A 22,148-nucleotide genomic window follows, 5' to 3' on the forward strand; every position below is an offset into this window, starting at 1 on the left:
TTTAAACCACCACCCCACATTGCCACTCAGAGAATGCAAACACAGGGCGTGATGCCCTCTGGGGACCTCCCTGCTCTGAGGTCCTTTGTTCCAAACTCACCTAGAGCCTCCTGTGAGTCTGGGGCAGAACCTGCCCTGTCCACTCTCCCGTGGCCTTCATGAGCTCTTCTAAAGACCCCATCCTTTCTTTGATTCCTATGCTGTTAAACCACTCAGCCCAGCTGCCACCCCTCAACAAAAAGACATAATTAAATCCTGGAGTTCTGGTCTGGAGCCAGAAGACCTGATGATGCAGCTTTGAGAAAGTCATCTGCCCTTTGTGAGCCTCAGTTTTCTCATCTGCACAGTGGGCAGGAGAATGCTCTGTAGGCATAAAGGGCAGAGCTCAAGCTACTGTTGGTCTGGCGGGCAGTCAGCATCTCTCTTCTCTCTATCAAGGGGCATTCGAGATGGGCTTGGGAAGAACGGACAAGGCCACCTCAGGATGGTCTCACCTTGTGTTTCAGCCTCACCATATCCATCGTCCTGGGCCTCATGGTCCTGCAGGTATGGATCGCCGCCAGCTTCTTCCTGCAACCAAAGATGGGAACAGCTGACAAGCAGAAGCCCTTGGCTCTCAATAACAGGTGAGGGCAGAGAAGGGAGCGGGGCATTGTAGGGCTTTGGCCTCAGCAGTCTCGTTCCTTCCTCTTCACCCTTGGCAGGTTCCTGGGTGGACTCTACACTCTCTGAGAGGGTGAGGGGCAGTGGTTCAGAACCGGGGCCTAACTGCCTGTGGCCAAATCTTGGCTCTGCCCCTTATGAGCTTTGTGACCTTGTGTGACCTTACTAAACATCTATGAACCTCCACTTCCTCATTTTACAAATAATTGTGCATACATCAGAGAGGTGTTCTGAGGCTGAAATGTATTAAAATATGAACTTAGAACAATAGTGCCTGTCCCATGGGTAATCCTTTCTAGTTCATTCATTCAAAGCTGTTCACTCATGGAGGAAACAACACGGGCACTGAGGATAAAGAGATACCCCACACAATCTGCCTGTGATGTGCTCACGGTGCACTGGAGCCGACAGACACAGACATATAGGGACAGTAGAGTCCAGAGGGTGTGAAAGCATTGCAAGAGAAACATGAGTAACGAAGAAGGGGGTGGGGTGGAGGAGAGGCGGGGGGGTGGGGGAGAGGCGGGGGGGTGCAGGAGAGGCGGGGGTTCTCTTTCAGCTGCAGTCGGGACGTGTGAGCTGAGGTCGGTGGGATGGTAAGATTCCTACAGGCAGAGATGAGGAGATGGCGTGGCTGCAGCCCCCGCTGCACCAATGCAGGCAGGAAGCCATGAAAGGGCAGGATGTGTTGGGAGAAGAGTGAGAATCCAATATTGTGGCCATGTGGTGGCCTTAGATGGTGAGGGACAGGAAGGAGGTACAAAGTGGTAATGCCAGAAAAGCCCCTCTCAGCGAGGACCCCAGAATTCATAGGCAGTGTTTGGGCTTCATCCCATAGGCAACAGGAGACGGATCACATGATCAGGTGGTCATTTGAGAAATTTCACCTGGAGGACTTGGAGCAGTTCTAGCTGGGGGCAGGTCACTGTTGCAATGGACAGTGGGAAAGCCACACCCTCTGCCGTAACCACAAACCCAGCTGTAGCCACATGAGGTTTACAGTCCCCACTCACATTCAGCCTGCCCTGGGCTCAGCACCCTCTACACTGTTTCTGAGCCAGTCCTCACATCAGCTGCGAAATGGGGACAGTCAGCTCCTGCTAACAGCACAAGGTCACACAGCTAGGAGATGGGAGACGTAGGCTTTGACCGCAGGTCTGGGGGGCCCCTGAGCCCACCTGCGTAGCCACCTTCTCATACTGAAAGGTGCTGCCCCTCCACCTGCCTTTGTTTGCAGGAGAGCATTCCACAACTTCAACTACTTTCTGTTCTTCTACAACGTGCTGCTGGGCCTGGGCGCCTGCCTCTCCAGGCTTCTCATCAGCTGCATCCTGGGCACGTGGCTGATAGCCCGCATCGACAGGACCATTCTGCAGAGTGGCTGTGAGAGAGCAGACATGGGTACGTGGCCGTGCATCTGGGGAGCGCTGGTCTTGTACTTTTGCAGAAGCTGCCTGGAAGTCGGGTACCAGAGGCTTCACTTATGCTTAGAGTTTATCTTCCCATGGAGGCTATGAAGCTGAATAGAAAAACAAAACAAAACAAAACAAAACAAAACAAAACTATTCAGCCCAATGGTCAGAAGGGAATTCAGGCTATTAAATACTTGTATGTTTGACAGACCTTTGAGGTAGAATGGAGGGCAGTAAGAGGTAGCGAATTCTATCTGAACAGTTAGAAGGTAATTTGTGAATGCATGGCTCTGAAAATTTTGAGAAAACACGTCTCAGAATTACTGGTGTTGTTAGTTGCAAGCTTAGTTAAGAAAATGGTTTGTTCAGTTTCAATGTGCCAAAATCAAAGCTTTTTCTGTGGAGAAAAAACAGTTTTTGTCCTATTTCTGGCCCATGTCTGTTCATTCACTCATTCATTCATTTAATGGCTGCTGCCTTCTTCATATAAGACACAGAGGCTCCTAGCTGCTATGAGCTTCAAATTCCCATAAAATGAACAGATTAGGGTGTGATCTCTAAGAATCTTTCCTGCTCCTTATACCTCATTTTCTAGATTCTCAGCAAAGACACAGGCACCATTTGGGAACAAAGTGATGCTGCAGTTACGTCATAAAAAGCACAAGCTGGGCCATCCTGGGACGTACTGCATGGCCTGACTTGCCTTCTGGATTTCAGGGTTCAGTGCGTGGATTGGCATGCTCTATGTGGATCATTATCACACCAACCCTGTGCTCGTCAGCTTTTGTCACATCCTGATCACAGGCCACAGAGAGAGGAGGCTGCAGCAGGCCATCAAATACTGGTACCCAAATCAGTCAGCAGGTAAGTATCCTGTTTGAACCTACACTGGGGTCGGACACCAGGAAACACGTACCTTCAGGCTTCCCTGGGATCCCTAAGATGTCCCAGGTTCCTCCTTCCCTGCCCCTCTTCCTCCACACTTCCTGCCCTGGGAGCCCTTCTACCCAGGGGATCAGGAGGCTTTGTCCCCAGTCAGCCTGGCTACAGGACCCCTGAGGCCTTGTGTCCTTGTCCTGCCAACTGGGCTCCTCCCTTGTTTCCAGAAACGAGCTCTAGTTCTGATAGCTGAGTCCTTCATTCAACCATTTGTTTGAGATGCTACCCATAGCCCAGGCTGCAAGCCAGGTGCCCTCCAAGATGGTGTACAGTTTTGCTTAATTTGCCCCATTCCTTACCACAAGCTCTCCCAGCCACCGACTCCTATCCCCTGAAGGTTATACACTGTCTACTCCCACCCCTGCCACCCCTATTATTCTGCTCTGCCTTCCACTGGGAAGCCCTCCAGTTAGCCATGTTCTGTCGTGGACACTCAACACTGACCTGGACCGTTTTCATCGCTATTCCCAATGCTGCAGATACCCAGATCTGTGGGACAAACTCACATCCCTCCAGCCGCCCTCATGTCCCCAGGAGTCCTGGTCCAGCTCCTCCTTCCACACCTCACACCTTCTGGGCAGCTTTCGCTACAGCCTCTGAGAAGGACAGAGACAAGCTGCCCCCTCCTCCCAGTCTACTGGTTCTGGTTCTGTCCTAGGTCCCCGCACCTCAGTGAGGTCCAGGACAAGGTGGCTCCTGCTGCAGACCCTGATCAACAACCCCAGACTGGTCACGCTCAGAAAATCAAGGCCAGGTCATGGCTCCCGGGACTTACCCAGATTCTGTTGATGTGCTCGGAGAGCTGACGTTGACCTCCCACATTGCGACAAGGCCATTCCAGGACATCTGCCCCTGAGGAGGCCCAGGCTACCCAGCAGCTGTCCCCTGCAGTGTGACGGGATGCACAGGCGCTGTCCACACAGACGGCATACAGGCCAGCAATTCATGGGATGGCACTTGGGCTGAACAATGAAGTCTCAGGTCTAATTCATTCCCTTGGTAAAAAGATCAAGAACTAAAGAGAATTTCTGTTGAACAAACTTTGCCCAATAATGATTTCCACTATCCATGGTTAGGAGGCAGCCCTGGGGAGATCCATGTTGAGACACACTTAATGTAGCCACAGGGCAGAACTTTGTGTCACTGAAAGAGGTGGTAAATTTTTTTATATCAGGAGAGTTTAACCATTTGGCACAGTTTTTCTCTGGGAGAAAGTATGGCCTTAATCCAACAGGGTCCTCGTTGTTTCCTCCTTTCTAGGTCTTATGGTGGTGGGAGAGAAGGAATCCATGATCCCAGCCTCCAGTCTGGTGGGTGAGCAGACACACACTGAGTTCTCTCTCCCACAGCCACTGGGATGGGGAACGGATCAGAACTGACCTGGGCCTTGGTCACAAATCAGATGTACAGATTCTCTCTGACAAAGAGGGCATTCCCTGAGAAAGCCACTTGTCTGAGGAGGCAGAGATGGGATGGGCAGGCATTTAAGGTGGGGGACAACAGTAGCAAAAGTGTGGGTGCAGGTTTGAGGAGGGCGAGCCCTCTGGTGTATGCAGGGCATGGTGCTGGGGGCTGGTTAGATCATCCAAGGGGGTCCAGGTGCCCGGTTGAGAAGCCTGGACCTTTCTCTTTGTGCAGGGGGCCCAGTACTTACCCAGATTCTTCATTCCCCAGCATAAGATCTCTGATAAATGGGGACCTGTCACTCACAAAACCTGTGCAAGTACCAGGAGGACTCACCCATAGGGTGAGGGAAGTCCCCATCCACCTCACAAATCCCAGAGTCATTGAAATCCAGTAATCATTATTGAGTACCTTCTGTAAGCCCAGTCCTTTGCTAGATGTGTCTGCCAGACGTATCTCTTTTAACTTTATCTCTGCAACCAAGCTTTGTCATTCTGCTTTTTGAAACTAAGGAAACTGGGACTCAGAGTATCGGGATCCCCCCACCACCACTTTCTAGCTGTGTGACATTGGCTAAGTTACCTCACCTTTCTGTGCTTGCTTTCCCCTACGTATTAATATAAAAAGGGAATGATACCCGCAACGCCAAAAATTATTTTGAGGATAAAATGAGTTAATATACACAAACACTCCTAAGCTAGTGCCTGACATATCCTAAACTCTCAATGAATATCAGTCGTTGTTTGTAATGTTACCCTTTGTGGTGACTGATTCATGTCTGCCTACCTCTCATTATGCTCTCGGCTCCACAAAGAAAGAGGCCTTCTCAGATTTTCCTCACCATTACCAAGTATCTGCTGTAACACAGTAGGATCTTGGAATGAATAAAATAATAAGGCCATGATGACTGAATATCTCAGCCATGAATTCAATACTGAAATCAACCCTGGCATCATGGTTGAGTGGCCGCTAAACAGAAGGTCAGGAGCACTGGGTTTGGGTTCCAGCTCTGCCACTAGAATGAGTCTCAGTTTCTCTAAATGAAAGCTAGTGCAGACCTCACAGCCAGTGCCCCTCACTTGCACCCAGCCAGTGCTGACCAAGTACTTGCTACGTGCAGTCACCACTCCAGGGACACAGGACACCTGAGGAGATGAGGTTCTGCCTGCAGCATGTGGCAAGGCCTCTCTCTGCAGCTCTTGCTACAGTTGTCTCCCAGCCTCTTCCCTGGACTGGTTTGTGAGCTCCTCAAGGGCAGGGATCAGGTATCTCTCATCCTTGAGGACATTATATATTTATAAAAGGTATAATCCATCAAGAAGGTATAATAATTATAAACATATACATATCTAACAGCAGAGGTCCCAACACATATGAAGCAAAAACTGACAGAATTGAAGGGAGACATGGACAGTTCCACATTAAATAGTGGAGCTATCAGTACTCCCCTTTCAATAATGGATATTACAACCAGACGGAAATCGGTAAGGAAATAAAGAATTTGAACAACACCATAAACCAATTAGACCTAACCCTCCACCCAACAACGGCAGAATACATATTCTTCTCAAGTGCATAAAGAACATTCTCCAGGAGAGACCATATGTTAGGCCACCAAACAAGTCTTAGTAAATTTTTAAAAATTGAAATCATGAAAAGTGTCGTTACTGACCACAATGGAATCAAACTAAATATCAATAACAGGAGGAAAACTGGGGGAAAATCACAAATATGTGAAAATTAAGAAATACAACATTAAACACCCAATGGGTAAAAGTTGAAAATGAGGGATACTAGAAAATATCTTGAATCAAATGAAAATGAATATACAACATACCAGAACTTATGACATGAAGAAAAAGCAGTGCTCACAGGAGAATTTATAGTTGTAAATGTCTACATTAAAAAGAAGCAAGATCCCAAAACAATAACCTGACACCTTGAGGACTAGAAAAGGAAGAGTAAACTAAACCTGAAGCTAGCAAAAAGAGGGTAATAATAAATATGAGAGCATAGATAAAATAAAGAACAGGAAAACGGTACTGATGAACCTATTTGCAGAGCAGGAAAAGAGAAGCAGATGTAGAGAATGGACCTGTGGACACAGCGGGGGAAGGGGAGGGTGGGACAAATTGAGAGAGTGGCCTTGACATATATACACTGCCATATGTAAAATAGATAGCTAGTGGGAAACTACTGTATAGCACAGGGAGCTTAGCTTGGTGCTCTGTGATGGCCTAGATGGGTTGGATGGGGGGGAGGGGTGAGAGGGAGGCTCAAGAGGGAAGGGATATATGTATACATATAGCTGATTCACTTTGTTCTACAACAGAAACTAACACAACATTGTAAAGCCATTATATTCCAAATAAATAAATAAATAAAATAATAAAGGAAAACAACAGAGACAGTGAACCAAACCAAAAGTGGATTTTGTGAGAAGATCAACAAAACTGATGAAATTTGAAGCTAGAATCACTAAGAAAAAGAGAATAGACCAAGTTATTAAAAACAGAAATGAAAGTTGGATAATACTACTGACTCTACAGGAATAAAAATGATTATGAAAGTATATTGTGAATATTTGTACTCTAACAAATTGGATAACCCAGATGAAATGGACAAATTCCTATAAGGACACAAACTAACAAAGTTGACTCAAGAAGAAATAGAAACTCCTAATAGACCTATAACAAGTAAAGAGATTGAATTCTTTTTTAAAAAAATTAATTAATTAATCAATTTGGCTGAGTTGGGTCTTTGTTGCAGTGTGCTGGCTTTCTCATTGCGGTGGCTTCTCTTGTTGCGGAGCACGGGCTCTAGGCGTGCGGGCCTCAGTAGTTGAGGCTCACGGACTCTAGGGTGCAGGCTCAGTAGTTGTGGCTCATGGGCTTAGTTGCTCTGCAGCATGTGGGATCTTCCTGGACCAGGGCTCGAACCCGTGTCCCCTGCATTGGCAGGTGGATTCTTAACCACTGTGCCACCAGGGAAGCCCGAGATTGAATATTTAAAAAACAAAAACAAAACTACAACAAAGACATGCCCAAGACTGGATGGCTTCACAAGTGAATTCTACAAAACATTTTAAAAGATTAAAATACATTCTTCTCAAACTGTTCCTAAAAAATGAAAGAAGAGGAAACATTTCCTATCGCATTCTATGAGGCCAGCATAACGTTGATAAGCGAGCAGACTAAAACTTCCCAAGCAAAGAGAACTACAGACAAATATCCCTTATGAAAATAGATGCAAGAACTTCAAGATTATAGTAACCAAAGTAAAAATATTTCTACTTGCTGACATCATGATTTTATAAATTCTTAAGGAATAAAAATAGAAGCAAAAAGAAACTGTTAGAGCTAATAAATGAGTTCAGCAATGTTACAGGATACAGATTAACACTCATCTATCAACTGCCATTCAATACAACTGTAGAAATGAAAGTTTATAATTCTGTAGAAAGGAGCAACCTGAGGAAAATTATTTGCAAGAGCATTAAAAATAATAAAGTACTTAAAAATATTTAACCAGGAGGTACTAGACTTGTACTCTGAAAACCACTAAACATTTCTGAAAAAATAAAAGCTAAAGAAGTCATAAATAAATGAAAATCTACGCCATGTTAATGGATTGGAAAACTTATGATAAGATGGCAGTACTCTCTAAAGTAATCTGTACGTCCAATGCAATCCCTATAAAATTGCAACAAATCTTTCTTGCAGAAATGGAAAAGCTGACCCTAAAATTCATATGGAATTGCAAGGAATAGCCAAAACAACATTGGAAAAGGTGAACAAAGTTAGAAAACACACTGTCTGATTTTTAGTCTTACTATAAAGCAGTAGTAATCCAACAGTGCATCATTGGCATAAAGATAGACATAGACCAGTGGGATAGACTGAGAGTCCAGAAATAAACTATATCTATGGTCATATGATTTTCAACAAATGGTTGAAATTCAGCAAATGGTAAAGAGCATGGAATGTGGAAAACAGTGTTTTCAACAAATGGTGCTAGGAAAACTGAACATCCACATGCAGAAGAATGAATTTGGATCCTTACCTTATACCATATGCAAAACTCAAAATGGAGCAAACCTAAATTTAAGAGCTAGAACTATAAAGTTCTTAAAGGGGTAAATATCATGATATTGGATTTGGTAAAGGATTTTTAGATATAACATCCAAAGCACAAGCAAGAAAAGAAATAATAGATAAGTTCATAAGAATCTATTAAGACTTCATAAATATGATAAACTTTTGTGCATCAAAGGACACTATTAGGAGAGTGAAAAACAACCCATGGAATGGAAGAAAATATTAGACCTGATAAGCATCTAATATTCAGTATACATAAAGGATTAATAGAACTGTGATGGTCCTCCATGTCAATTTGGCAAGGTTATAGTTCCCGGTTACTTAATCAAACACATCTACAATCAGTTGACTAAAGAGGATATTACCTTTGAAAATGTGAGTGGGTCTCAGTCATTCAGTTGAAACCTTTGAGAGGCACCCACAGGAACCCTCTGTTCCCTCCAGTTCCATCCAGGTCCTACCTGTTTTCAGAGATGGGTGTAAATAGCCCTTCCTCTGGGAAGTTGTCCTTGATGCCAGCCCACTTCCCCCATCTACCAATTCAATGGGTCTCCCACTTCTGTATTATCAAATTCTCCCAGTAAATGTAAGACTTGGGACGGAGCAGGGAGTGTCCTGCACAGAGGGTCTCTGATTTCCACTCCTCTACCACTCTTCCACAGCGAGTACCACAGCTGTCCACCTTATTCCTTTTCTAGAGGAATATTCCTTTTCTGGAGGTTGATCTGATTCCCCTAGGAGGCAGACGGCTAAAGTCCATCAGAAAGAGCCCCCTAGCCCATCACTAGTACTCCATCCTCGCCCCTTTCATGTTGCACTACCACCAAGGCCCTTGAGGGGGCAGTGCACACCCAGAAAACAGGACTTGGACCTGGCCACGCTGTGGACTCCAAAGCTGGGGGGACACGGGAGCTGAGACTCAGGGACCTTCTAACCCAGTCTTCTCTGATGACAGACAGAGAGACCAAGGCCTCAGTCAGGAAGAGACTTGGAGGAACCCACATCTCTTTCTCCTCCATGGCACCATCTGAAGGGAAGGCTGACTCCAGCTCCAGACCAAAATCTCCTGCATCTCTGCTGCTTCGCCAGCTAGGAAACCGGGATGGGTGTCTTATGTCCCTGATCCAGCCATTTGGACCCAAGGCTAGGCAGCCCGTTCGTCCACTTGGTCCGTGGGAGTCCCCTGCAGTGCCCATCCTTGGTGAAGGCAGGGTGCCCTCTCCTGGGAGATGGAGGGAAGACCAGAGGAGCAGCAGGGGCCCAGCTTCCTGAGGACAGGCTAGGCTGGTTTAGTGAAGAAAGGAACTCCCACCCGCCCCACCAGCCTGGAAGAAGCTAAATGCCAGCGGGATGGACCAGCATGGAAGCCAGACACCTGCTGATTCTGCCGGTGCAGCATCGCCTTCTGGAACAGCCAGCTGTTGCCACTTTATCCCATTACCAGGGCCTCCTGCCCCCAAACTGTCCCCCACCTGCCCACGGACCAAACAGACCCCTCTTCCTGTTAATCTAGACAAGACAAAACTGGAATTTTTCAAAGATACCTTAAGTGAGAAATGAAACGGCACCACGTCTCGTGCCCCTCTCCCTCTCTCTTTCTAGACTTCCAGACTCCACTCTGCCTCGATGAGCAGCTCCCAGCTCTGTGAGTCATCTTTGCCACCAGCTGTTGAAAATTTGGGGAACTCTTCCTCAGGGGAGGGAAAAGGAAAGAAGGAAGGAGAAATTTGTGAATAATGGAGGGGGTGTGAGTGTAAATCCCTTTTATTTGAGAACCCAGATGATCCAAACTGTCTAGATGAGGGTTTCCACCTGGTTCCTCTGAGCTCTAAGGGCTCCGTGGGCCTGGGGGGAGCCCTTGTGTTGGCCGCCTGGGGCCTCCACTCCCATTTCTTCTGAGCAGTTCTATTTTGAGTAAATTTTGTTTCAAACGGACATAGTTTGTTGCTATAAAGGAAACACTTGAAAATCTCTGATTTGTCTCAACCCAGTCTCTGATATTTAAGGAAACGGATTTTTGAAGCAGTCCTAGGGAGGCTTAGAGACCGCATCCACCAGCCCAGTCCCTGTCCCCAGGGTTCGCTGCCTCCCAGGAGGTCTGGGCAGTTGAAAGAGGGGGCAATGCCAGCCTTATGGGAGATTCCTCATCCACCTGGTGCTCCTATGGAGAGAGGCCTACACACCTGGAAACTTCTCCCCATGTCTTCTTCAGATGGTGAGTGGAGGTGCTCTGCAGAGCAGAGAGGATGGCGTGCAGTGAGGAGGAGTTCCTGAGGTTTGGCATTCCTGGGGAAGGTAAGAGAATGAGCTGTGAGGTGGGGAGCTGGAGCCCGGCTTGCTCCAGCTGAGCCTCGCAGAACATACTGCTCACTGGACCAGTGGCTCTGCCCAGGATGTGAGTTCTTTGCCATCCCCCCACCAACATGCCACCTCTGAGTACCCCAAGTTCTCCGGAGCTATGCAGGCACCCCCAGTGCAATCAGGCAGGTCTACAGACTGCTGGACCTGATGGGCCTGGAGAGTCTTGAGAGGAAGCTTCACTTTTCTATTTCTCCCCCAGCTTTAGGATGTATTGTCAAATTTTAAATTTTCATAATTTTGTCATATTATGACTGAGCCTGAGACATTTACCCAGGAATGGAATTTTGGGGTCATTGAGTATGTGTAAGTCCATTTTTAGGAGATACTATCAAAGAGTTTTTGAAAGTGGTTGTAGGAGTTTACACACATAGCAGTGTATGAGAGTTCCAGTTGCTTCACATCCTCACCAACACTTGGTATTGTCAGCATTTTTCAGCCATTCTGGTACACGTGTAGTGGTGTTTCATTGTGGTTTTAATCTGCATTTTCCCGATGAGTAATGATGTTGGGCAGCTTTTTATGTACCTGTGGGCCATTTGGTTATCTTTCTGTGAAATGCCTAGTCAAATCTTTTGCCCATTTCTTTTTTCAGGTAGATTGTCTCTTTCCTCTTATTAATTCACAGAAATTAGTTACGTATCCTTTGTGAGGCTTTTTCCAGATAAATATATGACACGTATTTATTCTCCTTCTGCTCTTTCTTACTCTCTTGAAGGCGTCTTTTGATGAAGTGAAGTTCTTAGTTTTAATAAGGTCCAGTTTATTAATTTCTGTCTTTATGCCCCAAGGTCAAGAAAATATTCTCCTATGTTATCTAATACAAATGCTATTATTTTAAATTTCCACATTTAGATTTTAAATCCACCTAGAATTGATTTTTTGTTCATGGTGTAAGGTAGGAGTCAAGATTAATTTCTTTCCCATATGGATAACTAGCGACCCTGGGCTGTTTACTAAGACTATCCTCTCCCCATTGCTCTGCCGGGCCTCTTTAGTATATACAACATAAATGTTCGTATGTGTGGGTCTGAGTTGGACTCTCTGTTTCTCTTTGTGTTTATTCTTGTGCTACTACAGCACATTGCCCTGATGATTGTAACTTTATTCTAAGGCTTAATATCTGGTCGTGTAAGCTGTTTAAGTTTATTCTTCTTTGAATTGTCTTGACTATTCTTGGCCATTTGTACTTCTATGGAAATTTTGAAATCAAATAGTCAGTGTCCACCAGACATCTGCTGAGATACTTTATTGTGATTGTATAAATCTATGGATCAATTTGGGGAGAAGTAACATCTTAACAATACATAGCAAAACAAACAAACAAATAAAAACACCAAAGAAAACCCAATCCAAACCATCATAATAAAAAGGAAGAAATGATAAACTGTGAATATTTGTAATTCATATTACAAAGGGGCTCACATGCCCAATATACAAAGAGTTCCTAGAAATTGATAAGAAAAAGAATAGACACACAGTAGAAAAATTGGCAAAAGACATGAACCCACAGTTCACGGAAAAAGAAATGTGAATAGCCTTAAGTATATGAAAATATGAATAGACTAGAAATAGAAATGCCTACATATGTTCACCATGCAAAAGAATGTTCAGAGCAGCATTATTTGGTAATTCTCTAAACTGGAAACCGCCCAAATGTGCGTCAATAATAGAAAGGATAAATACGATGGGTTATATTTTTGGTAATGGGATATCAGAAATAAAAATGAACTACAGCCACATTCAAAAATATTTTTGAAACTTACAAACATAATGAAAGAAGTCCAACATAAAAGGGTACATTCTGTATTATTCCATTTAAGTTCAAAAACAAGCAAAACTAATTCATGAGTTAGAATATTTGTTACCCTTGGGGAGGAGAGGGCAGTGACTTGGGATGGGTACATAAAGGGGGCTCCTGGAGAGCTGGTAATGTTCTATTTCTTGTGGGTACTGGTTACCAGGTGTATTCCCACTGGATGATATATTAAGCTATACACTTATGATTTCCGCACTTTTCGGTATGTGTGCTATAGTTCAACACACAAATCCTATCAGTTGGATCCAGAACTTTTTTTCTGGTTAGTCCCAAGATCAGATGATGTAGTGTTTGGTTCAAAACTCTGGAATTACATGGTCAAGATTCACATCCTGGATTTAATCACTTCCTATCTTGGAGATCTTGGCCAAGTTACCAACTCTCTGAGCCTCAGTTTCTTCATCTAATTACAGTACCCCTCTCATAGTTATTGAGAGTATTAAACCCTCTCAATAAATATTAGCTCTTGAGGTGGTCCTTGTTGGTTTTCTTTCTATGGACTATGGAGAAGATGGACGATGGACTGTGGAAGAGGAAGGAAAAGCATGAAGTTCAAGTCAAGAGACATTTTCAAAGTGAAGACTGAGGGGGAAGATACAACGTTGAGGTGCAGGAAAAAGAGTCCAAAGGCTTGGCTTCACTCCTTCCATTCCCTGTCTCTCACCTCTTTGCCCATCTCTAACACGGGAGGTGGACTCACCAGATAATCTCTAGCTGGTTATTCTTTCCAGTTAGAATATTGTAGAGTTAGGAGGGTAATACAAATGCCATCCAAAAGCCAAACACAAATTTCCATGTTTGATCCAAACTCAAATACAAAAGCCCAGAAACTTGGGAATTAAGGAAGGTAAATTCTCAGTGGTGATATTATGGGTTATTTTTATTTTCGCCATTCAATTTTTTTTCTATTTTAAACAATGTGTGTTGCTTACTTGGAACCCAGAAAGCATCTATCTGAGCAGGGAAAACACAGTTTCTGATGTAGAAGGGCCAAGCCAACAGGCCTCTTAGACAAGACAGAGATCTCGCTAACTGCAAATAATTCCTGGACACTTCCTATTTTTTATTGTGTTTTTCACCCTTAACCTCACTTAAATATACTTTCTCTGTTTCCAGCTAAAATTAGTCCAATCACTTGTTACAATATTTCACCTTGTTAATAAAACCTGGGACCAAAGAAGGGGAATAAAAGGGTTTCTATTCACTGTTTCTTAATTTCTGAAATTAGTCTGGACAGAATGATCACTTATTCAAGGAAGTTGTCATAGGGAGCATTTATGAGCAATTGGGATAGGGATCCCTGCTGAGGGGAGGGATTCTCTGAGGAGTCAGGAATCCCACACCTATAGGAAACCCTCACCAGGTTCAGTGTCAGCCACAAGTATCTTCAGCCCTGGCCGTGCAGGACTCTGGGTGCGTGTGTGGGAAAGAGCCAACTCTGGGAGAGTCAGACCAGGACACTCCGGGCATTCGTGCATTTACCAGGGAGCACTCAGTGTGTCTGAATAATGTGCAGGACACTGCTGAGGGCAGTGGAAGCTGGACGAAAGTTAGGAGGGCACACCTGCCCCTCAGAAAACCCCTTCCAGTAGGATGCCCTGAACTCCTGCATTTGACAGCGACCAACGTACAAGCCCGTTCAGGGAAAGGACAGGTGACGGGGTGAGGAAGGGGAGATGAGGGTCAGAATGAGTGGGGGGGATCTTGTCACTGGCAGTGGCTGGAAGTATGGGTGGGTTTGGGGTGTGTGGAAACAGAAGGATCCCAGCAGAGGAGCAGGGTGAGGAAGGGCAGGGGGCAGTGGCAGATGTAGGAAGAGTGAGGAGTTTGCTAAAGCAGGGAGAGTCAGGGCGGGACCCAGATGCGGGGGGCCTCTGAGGTCATCTAGGGACTGTGGGCTGGGTTTGGTAGGGGCTGCAGAGCTGGTGAGCAGGAGAGTGGGTACCTCAGAGCTGTATTTTAGGAGGGTTATGCAGCAGTGGTGAGTTGGGTGAATGGAACTCAAAGAGTCACATAAATTAGCCTTTTAATTATAATTCCATTCAAGCCTGAGGCCTGGATTCTGAGCCCTTCAACCTCTTTTAGTCTGAGAAAGAGATGGTCTCTTTTAGAGATGCTTTCCACTTCTTATTTATAGCCATGCACTATCTATGCTACTTCCCGGCAGAGATTGGTTTTAACCAAGACAAAGAAGATAGGATGGTTTTTCTTGACCGCAATGGCTCAGAGATGCATCTCCTGTCTCCTGCTAATTTTCGGAATATTCAATGTGCTTCTCTGGAAGCTCCTGCCAGCCCTGAGGTATCTCCTGCACAGAGAAACTGGCAGGAGTTTCACTACTCCACGAGGGGGGTTCCCCGTCGCTAAGGGCAACCCGCCTCCTCCTGGGAAAGCGCGTGAGAGCGGGGCCAACGGAGCTCCCGCCCCTCTGCGTTGCCTTGGAGACCAAGTGTGTATAGTTGCAGTTGAGGTTGGACTTGAGTGGTGCTTTCTGCTGGTGCAGGTGCGGGCGCGGCCGGGTCGCTGGGCGCAGGGCCTGCCTCCACTTGGCGGGGCTTAGAGGGCCTACCCTGAGACTGCCCCTTCTCCTTGATGGGCTTGTGGGGCAGGCGTGAGAGGAGCCTGCTGGGCTTCTCAGCATACAGTAGGTGCCTAATGAGCGTGGCCAGAATCAGGCCGCTCCCTCCCTCCACGTTCTCCTACCCAGGTGTCCTTTGTTAGGGGGGGAGGGGTGCGGGGGAAGTCCTCGAACCGCGTTCTGCGCCAGTTGGGGGTTCAAGGCCGGGTTGAAATCCCAGCTGATACCTTGGGCACGTAGACTTTTCCCGGAAGAGCTTGAGAGAGTGAAGCGCAAGCAATAGCTATTATTCTTTGTCCCCAAAGTCAGCCTCGGATTTGCGCCTGGCGTGGCTGGGAGAGCCGACCTTCTCAGTGAGTTCCAGTTAGGTTCTTGCCTGAGGTTTGTTTCCCTTTTGCTTCTTCGCACCCCTCCCCCTCTTCTTCTTTTAAAGTAAGAACCCTGAGGCCTGAGAGGGGCCCTGATGCTTTCTCCCAGGGTAGAGGAGTCTCAGCCCCCGTGGACCCGGCCAGCCTGTCTGCCTGGGGAGCCTTGTCCTCGGAGGGGTAGGGGGAGGTTTGTCAGTATCCGTCCGGGTCTAATAGAGACCAAACCCCAGGCAACAGCTTCCCTGCAGGGGTGTCCAGCCAGAGGCCAAGATGTCCTCAGTGGGGAAGGTGACCCAAATTCCCAGCGGGAATGTCTACCAGCAGATCTTCGAGGCTGAGGTAAGCCTGTCCTTCTGTTCCCCCTTTTCCTGCCCCCCGCTTCCCTCCGGCCCCCTGGAAACTTCCCTCCCTCTGAAGACTTCTTTGCCTGGAATCTAATGAAATAAGGGCTTTGAAATTGCTTAGATTAAAAATAATTCTTATTGGCTCCTGAAATGTAAGGATACAAAATTAGAATGTCTGTTTCTGAAAATTAGAAAATTAAATTAAATTTAATTTAAATTACTCAGAAATAGCCAGAATTAGCCATTGGGTGTCCTGGAGCTTTTACCTAGCATGAAAGCATTTCTTATTTTTCTGTTTAAAAACTGGGTTTGATTCTATAGCAGTGTCTTAAAACCTACTTTTTCCCTGGTTAAATTATCCCAGAGACCTTTCCTTGTCACTGCACATTCACGAACTTCACGATGTTTAGTGGCTGCTTAGTTTTTGACCTAGGACTTCCCATAATTTATTAAGGTAATAATGCCCTCTTGACAGCCATATAGGTTGTTGGCATTGCCTTGTCATCTATAAAAAACTGCACAGATGAAACAATATCTTAAAAGAAACACACAGACTCAAACCCTTCTTTTGAAGTTGTGTACTGCTTATTTAAAAGGGATTTTTATTCCTACTTTGAGCCCTAAATAATGCTCTCTGTGGAAGGCTTGGAAATTATAATAGCATAAAGAAACAAAAGGAACAAATTACTCACATGATCCTGCGCCCTAGAAGCAACGATTCTTAACGTTTGGGTTATTTTCTCCTTGTCATTTCTCCATGCATTTAAAGTTTTGAGATTATAATGTATAATTTTGGTTATAATTTTAATTATACTTTTTTTTTTGCCCTTCCACACTCCTTGTGGGATCTCAGTTCCCTGACCAGGGATTGAACCTGGGCCACGGCAGTGAAAGCCTGGAATCCTAACCACTGGGCCACCAGGGAACTCCCTTAATTTATGCTCTTAATTGATATACGTTATGGTATATCATATCCTGAGCATTTCCTCATGTCATAAAAAATCCTTTGTAAGTCTCATTTTTAATAAATTCCTAACATTCACCTGAAGGGTCATACTGGGTTTACTCAACCAATCTCCTATTGTTGGACAGTTCCATTTTTCCAATTCCTTATGATTATAAAAATGTGGGGATGAGCATCTTGGTCCTCATTAAAATTTCTTAAAAGATGCCCTCCTAGAAATGGCTGAATGACTGATATGGGGAGGGGAGAGCCCACCTGCATGGAGTGTGCCCTGGGGTTGCAGGCCTCCCTCAAAGTGCCTTCCTGCTGGCTGGCTCCCACTTGACCAAGACAGTGCAGTCAGCCTGGGTGCTGGGAAGTCTGCAGTTCTGATCCCCCTAACCTGGACCTTCCTGGATTTAGGTACAGCTGGTCCACTCCCTGGCATCCACCAGGAAGCGAACTATGGAGCGTTCCATGGCCCCAAAGGATGGCAGGAAGCTCTTGATGACGAAGATGGATATTCGTGAAGGGGAGATGATGTCTCCTCGGCAGCGGAAGTGGGCGCACAGCCTACCCAATGACTGGGTCACAGAAAACCCTGTTCTCTACAGGTAGGTCCTGCTGTCCAGGCCACATCCCACACACTAGGGGTGGTTAGAATTTTCAAAAACTCAAAAAGAGCTCACACAAGATGAGTACCAGATAGGAATGAAGTCCCAGGTACCTCCCCTGAGAGAGAGCGGTAATAACACCTACTTTGCAGGGTTGTTTGCTTCTCCCTCTCTTCCGCCCTCTCCCTCGCCGGGGCACTGGGTATGCGGATCCCAACCTCCTGGAACTTGAGGCTTCAACAGTACATAAATAAGCAGGTCTCCCCAAAGCGGGGAAGCCTCTGACACCGAGGACAGGGTGGTGGGACAGGAGTCAGGAAAGCTGTCTGAGGAGGGGCCTCAGCTGAGATGAGAGGATGAGGAAAGGAAACACGGAGCAGGGCTCTGAGACAGTACCGGCTTATCTGTTCAGAAGGCTGAAGAAGTCAGCGGGCCTGCGGAGAGGGCTGGGAGATGAGGCCAGGAGAGATTTGCAGGCTACAGTCCGTATTTTGGACTGTACTGAAGTGAACAGCTGATTTGCATTTTTAAGGCCTTCAGGTTGTGCGGTGTGTAGAACATGGGGGGCTGTAAGGAAAGGCAGGGAGGCCAGGGAGGAGGCCACCACAGTCCACGCAAGCTCTGTGGGGCTGTGAGAGGGACACAGGGCATTTCAGGTTTATCTTGGAGGCAGAACCCGTGGGACTAGGTGACAGATTGGGTGGGAGGAGAGGGCTCTTGAGAGTCCTAGGTCTTTGGCCTGAGTGCTTGGGTGGACAGCAGAGGTGCCATTCCCTGAGATGGGAGCAAGTGGGGTTGGGACAGGGAGATCAGGAGTTCCTTCTGAACCTCCGAGTTCAGAAGTTGAACTTGAATTCCTGAGCATATGCCGTTTCAGCTCCCTGAGCTTAAACTCCTCAAGCAGGGAGAAAGGAACAGAAAGGAAAAGGAAAAGTGCTTCCTCACGGGGCACTTTGGAGAATGTATCAGGAACTGGGCTTCCCTTAGGCTCGTTAAGCTCTGCACCAGCCATAAACCTTCTCGAGTCTGGGACTCTGGGACAGGAAGTCAGTCCTGCTGTATCTGCCTTTGTGTTCCTTTTAACCCCCATTGGAGCAGGGATTGACCGGGTAAAAGTCTCTGCCCTGCCCTTTGAATTTTCCCAGGAAAAGGTCACCTGAGGCTTCTGACACTCAGCACCCTGAACAGCTGGGCAAACCCACTGACCACCCAGGCACAGACTGGAGGTCAGCATTCTCCAGCCCTGTCCCTGATGCCCCATGCAGGGATCCAGAGGCACACACAGCTGGAACCTGACCACGCTCCCTCCCACCTCCTGGGAGGGTAGTCTTGTGCAGCCTGGCTGTGACTCTGCCTCCTACAGGGGTCCCAGGCCCCTCTCAGCTGACCTGTTTTCTACCAGACTCAGGGACTCCTGACATCTCCCTGTGCTTCCCGAGGGTCCCCTCCTCCCCAGAGTTTAGCCTAGAACCACCTATCCTCCGCATAACTGGGTATAACATCAGTCAGGCACTCTTGGCACCCACAGGACACTGTTTGGGGAAAGGCACTTCTCATGGAGGGCGCTGGCGTTGTGCTGGCTTCCTGGCACAGACAGACAAGGACACAAGAAGAGAGATGTGCTTATAACCCACCAGGCCCTGCCACCCTCAAAGCGACTGGGATCACTGACTCAGCATCGGCACCTCTCTGGGGTGCCTTGTCCCCTCCTTGAAAATTTGGCCAGCCAAACCGGTCAACTTGTGCATTCATTCACACAGGACAGGACCTCTGGTGGGTGGAAGAGAAACTCGGGTACGGGTTGATCACCACTAGTGTAAACCAAGCCCCCAAGTTCCTGGGACAAGTGGCCAAGAAGCCAGAGCTGTTAGCAGCTCCCATAGTCGGGGCACCCAGGCCCTAGTGGGGCCACCTTAGTCCAGGGGCATTTGGTTGACAAGGCTGAGAGACCCCCCTCTGGAGGGCCAGCCTGGGCCCCATCAGCTGCCACCCAGGCCCTGCGGTCTTCCTTGGTGGTAGGTGTGCCATGAGGACTACATAAGAGAAAGTCTGGAAAGTGCTGCACATGTCAGGGCCCCGAGGAATGGCAGGCGTCACTGAGAACTGCTGCATTTCTGTGGCGCTTGCCCTGTGGGCAGCACATTAAGGGATTTTTATTCCAAAGCTGAGGTCGTGCTCACCCACCTGGTCCTCCCTGCTGAGAGAGTTTGTCCTGGGATCCCAGCTCTCTCCTCCCACACCCAGACCCCATGAACCATGGACCTTGGCATCACGTGCAGGGATCTGGGAATCCCAGCGCCACTTTGTCCAGTGACTTCCCTCCCTCATCCCCCATCCTGGACAACAGGGTTACCCTGGCTGCCTCATAGGATGGGTTGTTGAAGAAGCAGATGAGGAGCGTGCTGAATGCTTAGCCCCAGTCTGGCTTTCCCAGGTTGGCCAGGCCCCCTGTGGCCCTCAGTTTCCACATGTGGAAAATGGCTCCTGCCCACCACTCACACTTGTTGTGCGGCCAGAATGGAGCAAGATCCCTGAGGGCAGACCCCAGCTTCTCACCTGAGAACTGTGGTGTCTGCTGGCAGCAGATGCCCAGGCAGTGTTTGTTGGGGGCACATCCTCAGGGCATTTTGGCATCAGTGGGCCCGGACTATTACCAATTCCCAGGGTGTCTCTGGAGACCCAGAGCTACCCTGGAGGGGAGCAGTGCGGGGTGGGGAGGGGGGTGTGTGGTAGGGGGTGTTGGTTATTGTTTTCCTCTGCTTGTGCCTCAGGGAAAAGGAAATAGCCAAGAAGGAGAAAGCTCAAGAGAGTGAGAACAGCACTGCTGCCAGAGAAGTGCGGGGCCTCCCAGACGCCCCCGGTGAGCCGATGTTCAGGCGTGAGGGCAGGCATGGCCTGGGCCAGAGAGCGCTCTGTGGGGAGCTCCTGGAAGCGCTAACATAGAAGCATCTGAAGGTCCCGCTGTTCCTCTGTTCAGCATCATAGAGGGCCTTCCCTGGAGCCCACCTCTCCACCCCGCCCCTCTCCCCTGGGCCTTTGCCTCTGAAGCATTTCCCCTGAACCTTCTCCCCAGCGCAGGGAGCTGGGGGGGTGGGGGTGGGGGGAGGTACTGCCTGCACAGTCAGCGTTTCCTGATGAAACCATTTGGTAAAGGATGTAGCTCGCTCTTCTGTGATTTCACAGGAGGGTTTTTCAATCTGTATCACATTACCCTGGTTTGACTTTATCCGGATACGGAGGCTCTTTTTCTTTGTAATTAAAAAAGTAATATATGCTCACTATAGAAAAAGGAAGGAGATAAAGCAGAAGGTGAAAACTCCACCTCCACAATAGCCCCTTTCTCCGCCCAAGAGTGCCCACCGCCCATGAAACCACATAGTGCCCCGGGTCCCACCTGTATTCAGAGGACAGCAGAGTGCAGGGTGGGCTCACAGACCCTAGAGCAGAGGGCCCACATGCCAACCCCTGCTGAGCCTCTGACTGCCTTTGGTCTTGGACCCCCATGCCTGAGTGTCCTATTAAGTGGTCGGTAATAGAACCTGCCTCTTGGCTTCATCCTGAGGAGTAACTGATTTAGAACAATACCTCGTGAATGGTAAGTGCTGATAAGTGTTGGTAATTCTTATCTGTGTATGTGTTTTCTTCTATAAAACTTTTTAAAAAAACCCTAAATGTTCCTATTCTATACATACCATTTGGAACTTTTTTTGAGCATTTAACTGTATATGTAAGACTTAATTCCCTACAGCACTTAGGGATCACCTTCTTTTTCCTTAAGTCTCTGACATTGCCGGCCTGCTTTGGGGGGCCATCTCCTGAACCCAGGCACTTGCTGCCTTGCTGTCGTTTCCTGGGTACTCTGACCTCACCTTGGAGCTCTGAGGGCAAGCTCATCACCTCCCTTGTTCTCCCCCAGTTCCTGAGAGGTTCAGCACCATCACCCTTCAAGGGCGAGAGGATTACAAGAGGAGGAGCTATGAGAGTGCTCTGGCCAGCTTTAAGGAGGAGATCGATCAGATTGGGATGGTGAGAATTCTCCCTCTCGCTTGCCTTCTGTTCCTGGGCCATTCCAAGGGGAGGGTGGACTCTGCACAGCGCCCGCCGCCCCACCTCCCAGGTCCTCAGTGGCTCACCAAGTGTAAACAGAATCGTAGTAGCCATGTTTGGATGGCTTGCTACAAGTTCTGATTATGAGCAGAACTCTATATGTCAGGTACTGTTATAACCTCCAGTTTACAGGTGAGGCCCAGAAAGTCCTGCCTGATAAGGCACGTAAGGGCCAAGTGGGAACTGGACTCTGGATCTGATGCTAAAGCCCAGTCTTTGATCTCCCTGCTCAGTCCTACTAACAAGGGGCCAAACGGCCTGACCCTTAGGCACTACCCTCAATTGGCTCACTGTTCCTCTCCAGAGACCTCTAACCAGACTAATCCCTGGAATCTTACCCTTTCGGGTCCTCTCTGGGCCCCGGATCACACTCACCACTTTCTCCCTGAGTTCCCTGGATTCCGGGAGCTGGTCACAGACCCAGAGCACCAAGAAGGTGCTCTCCCTGCCAGCTTATCACTTTCCTGATGTATCCCAACTGGACTTGAGCTCTGCTGTCACC

At 47.6% G+C, this 22,148-nt stretch overlaps 2 protein-coding genes across 2 annotated transcripts in view; both read left to right on the forward strand.

The window, feature by feature from the left end:
- The window catches only part of LOC307189516 (stimulated by retinoic acid gene 6 protein-like), a 70,876-nt gene extending 66,929 nt beyond the window's left edge, over window positions 1-3,947 (forward strand). Inside the window, 5 exon segments of the mRNA XM_079927682.1 lie at window positions 507-626; window positions 1,901-2,064; window positions 2,793-2,939; window positions 3,673-3,783; window positions 3,786-3,947. Coding sequence (XP_079783808.1) covers window positions 507-626; window positions 1,901-2,064; window positions 2,793-2,939; window positions 3,673-3,783; window positions 3,786-3,820 — 577 coding nt within the window. The 3' untranslated portion in view covers window positions 3,821-3,947.
- Window positions 3,948-15,581: 11,634 nt separating this feature from the next.
- The window catches only part of CCDC180 (coiled-coil domain containing 180), a 55,544-nt gene continuing 48,977 nt past the window's right edge, over window positions 15,582-22,148 (forward strand). The window contains exons 1-4 of the mRNA XM_079927683.1: window positions 15,582-15,977; window positions 17,349-17,539; window positions 20,311-20,399; window positions 21,456-21,565. Coding sequence (XP_079783809.1) covers window positions 15,909-15,977; window positions 17,349-17,539; window positions 20,311-20,399; window positions 21,456-21,565 — 459 coding nt within the window. The 5' untranslated portion in view covers window positions 15,582-15,908. The remainder of the gene's footprint in view (window positions 15,978-17,348; window positions 17,540-20,310; window positions 20,400-21,455; window positions 21,566-22,148) is intronic.

Source organism: Stenella coeruleoalba (assembly GCF_951394435.1).
Source record: "Stenella coeruleoalba genome assembly, chromosome: 7".
NCBI lineage: Eukaryota > Metazoa > Chordata > Mammalia > Artiodactyla > Delphinidae > Stenella > Stenella coeruleoalba.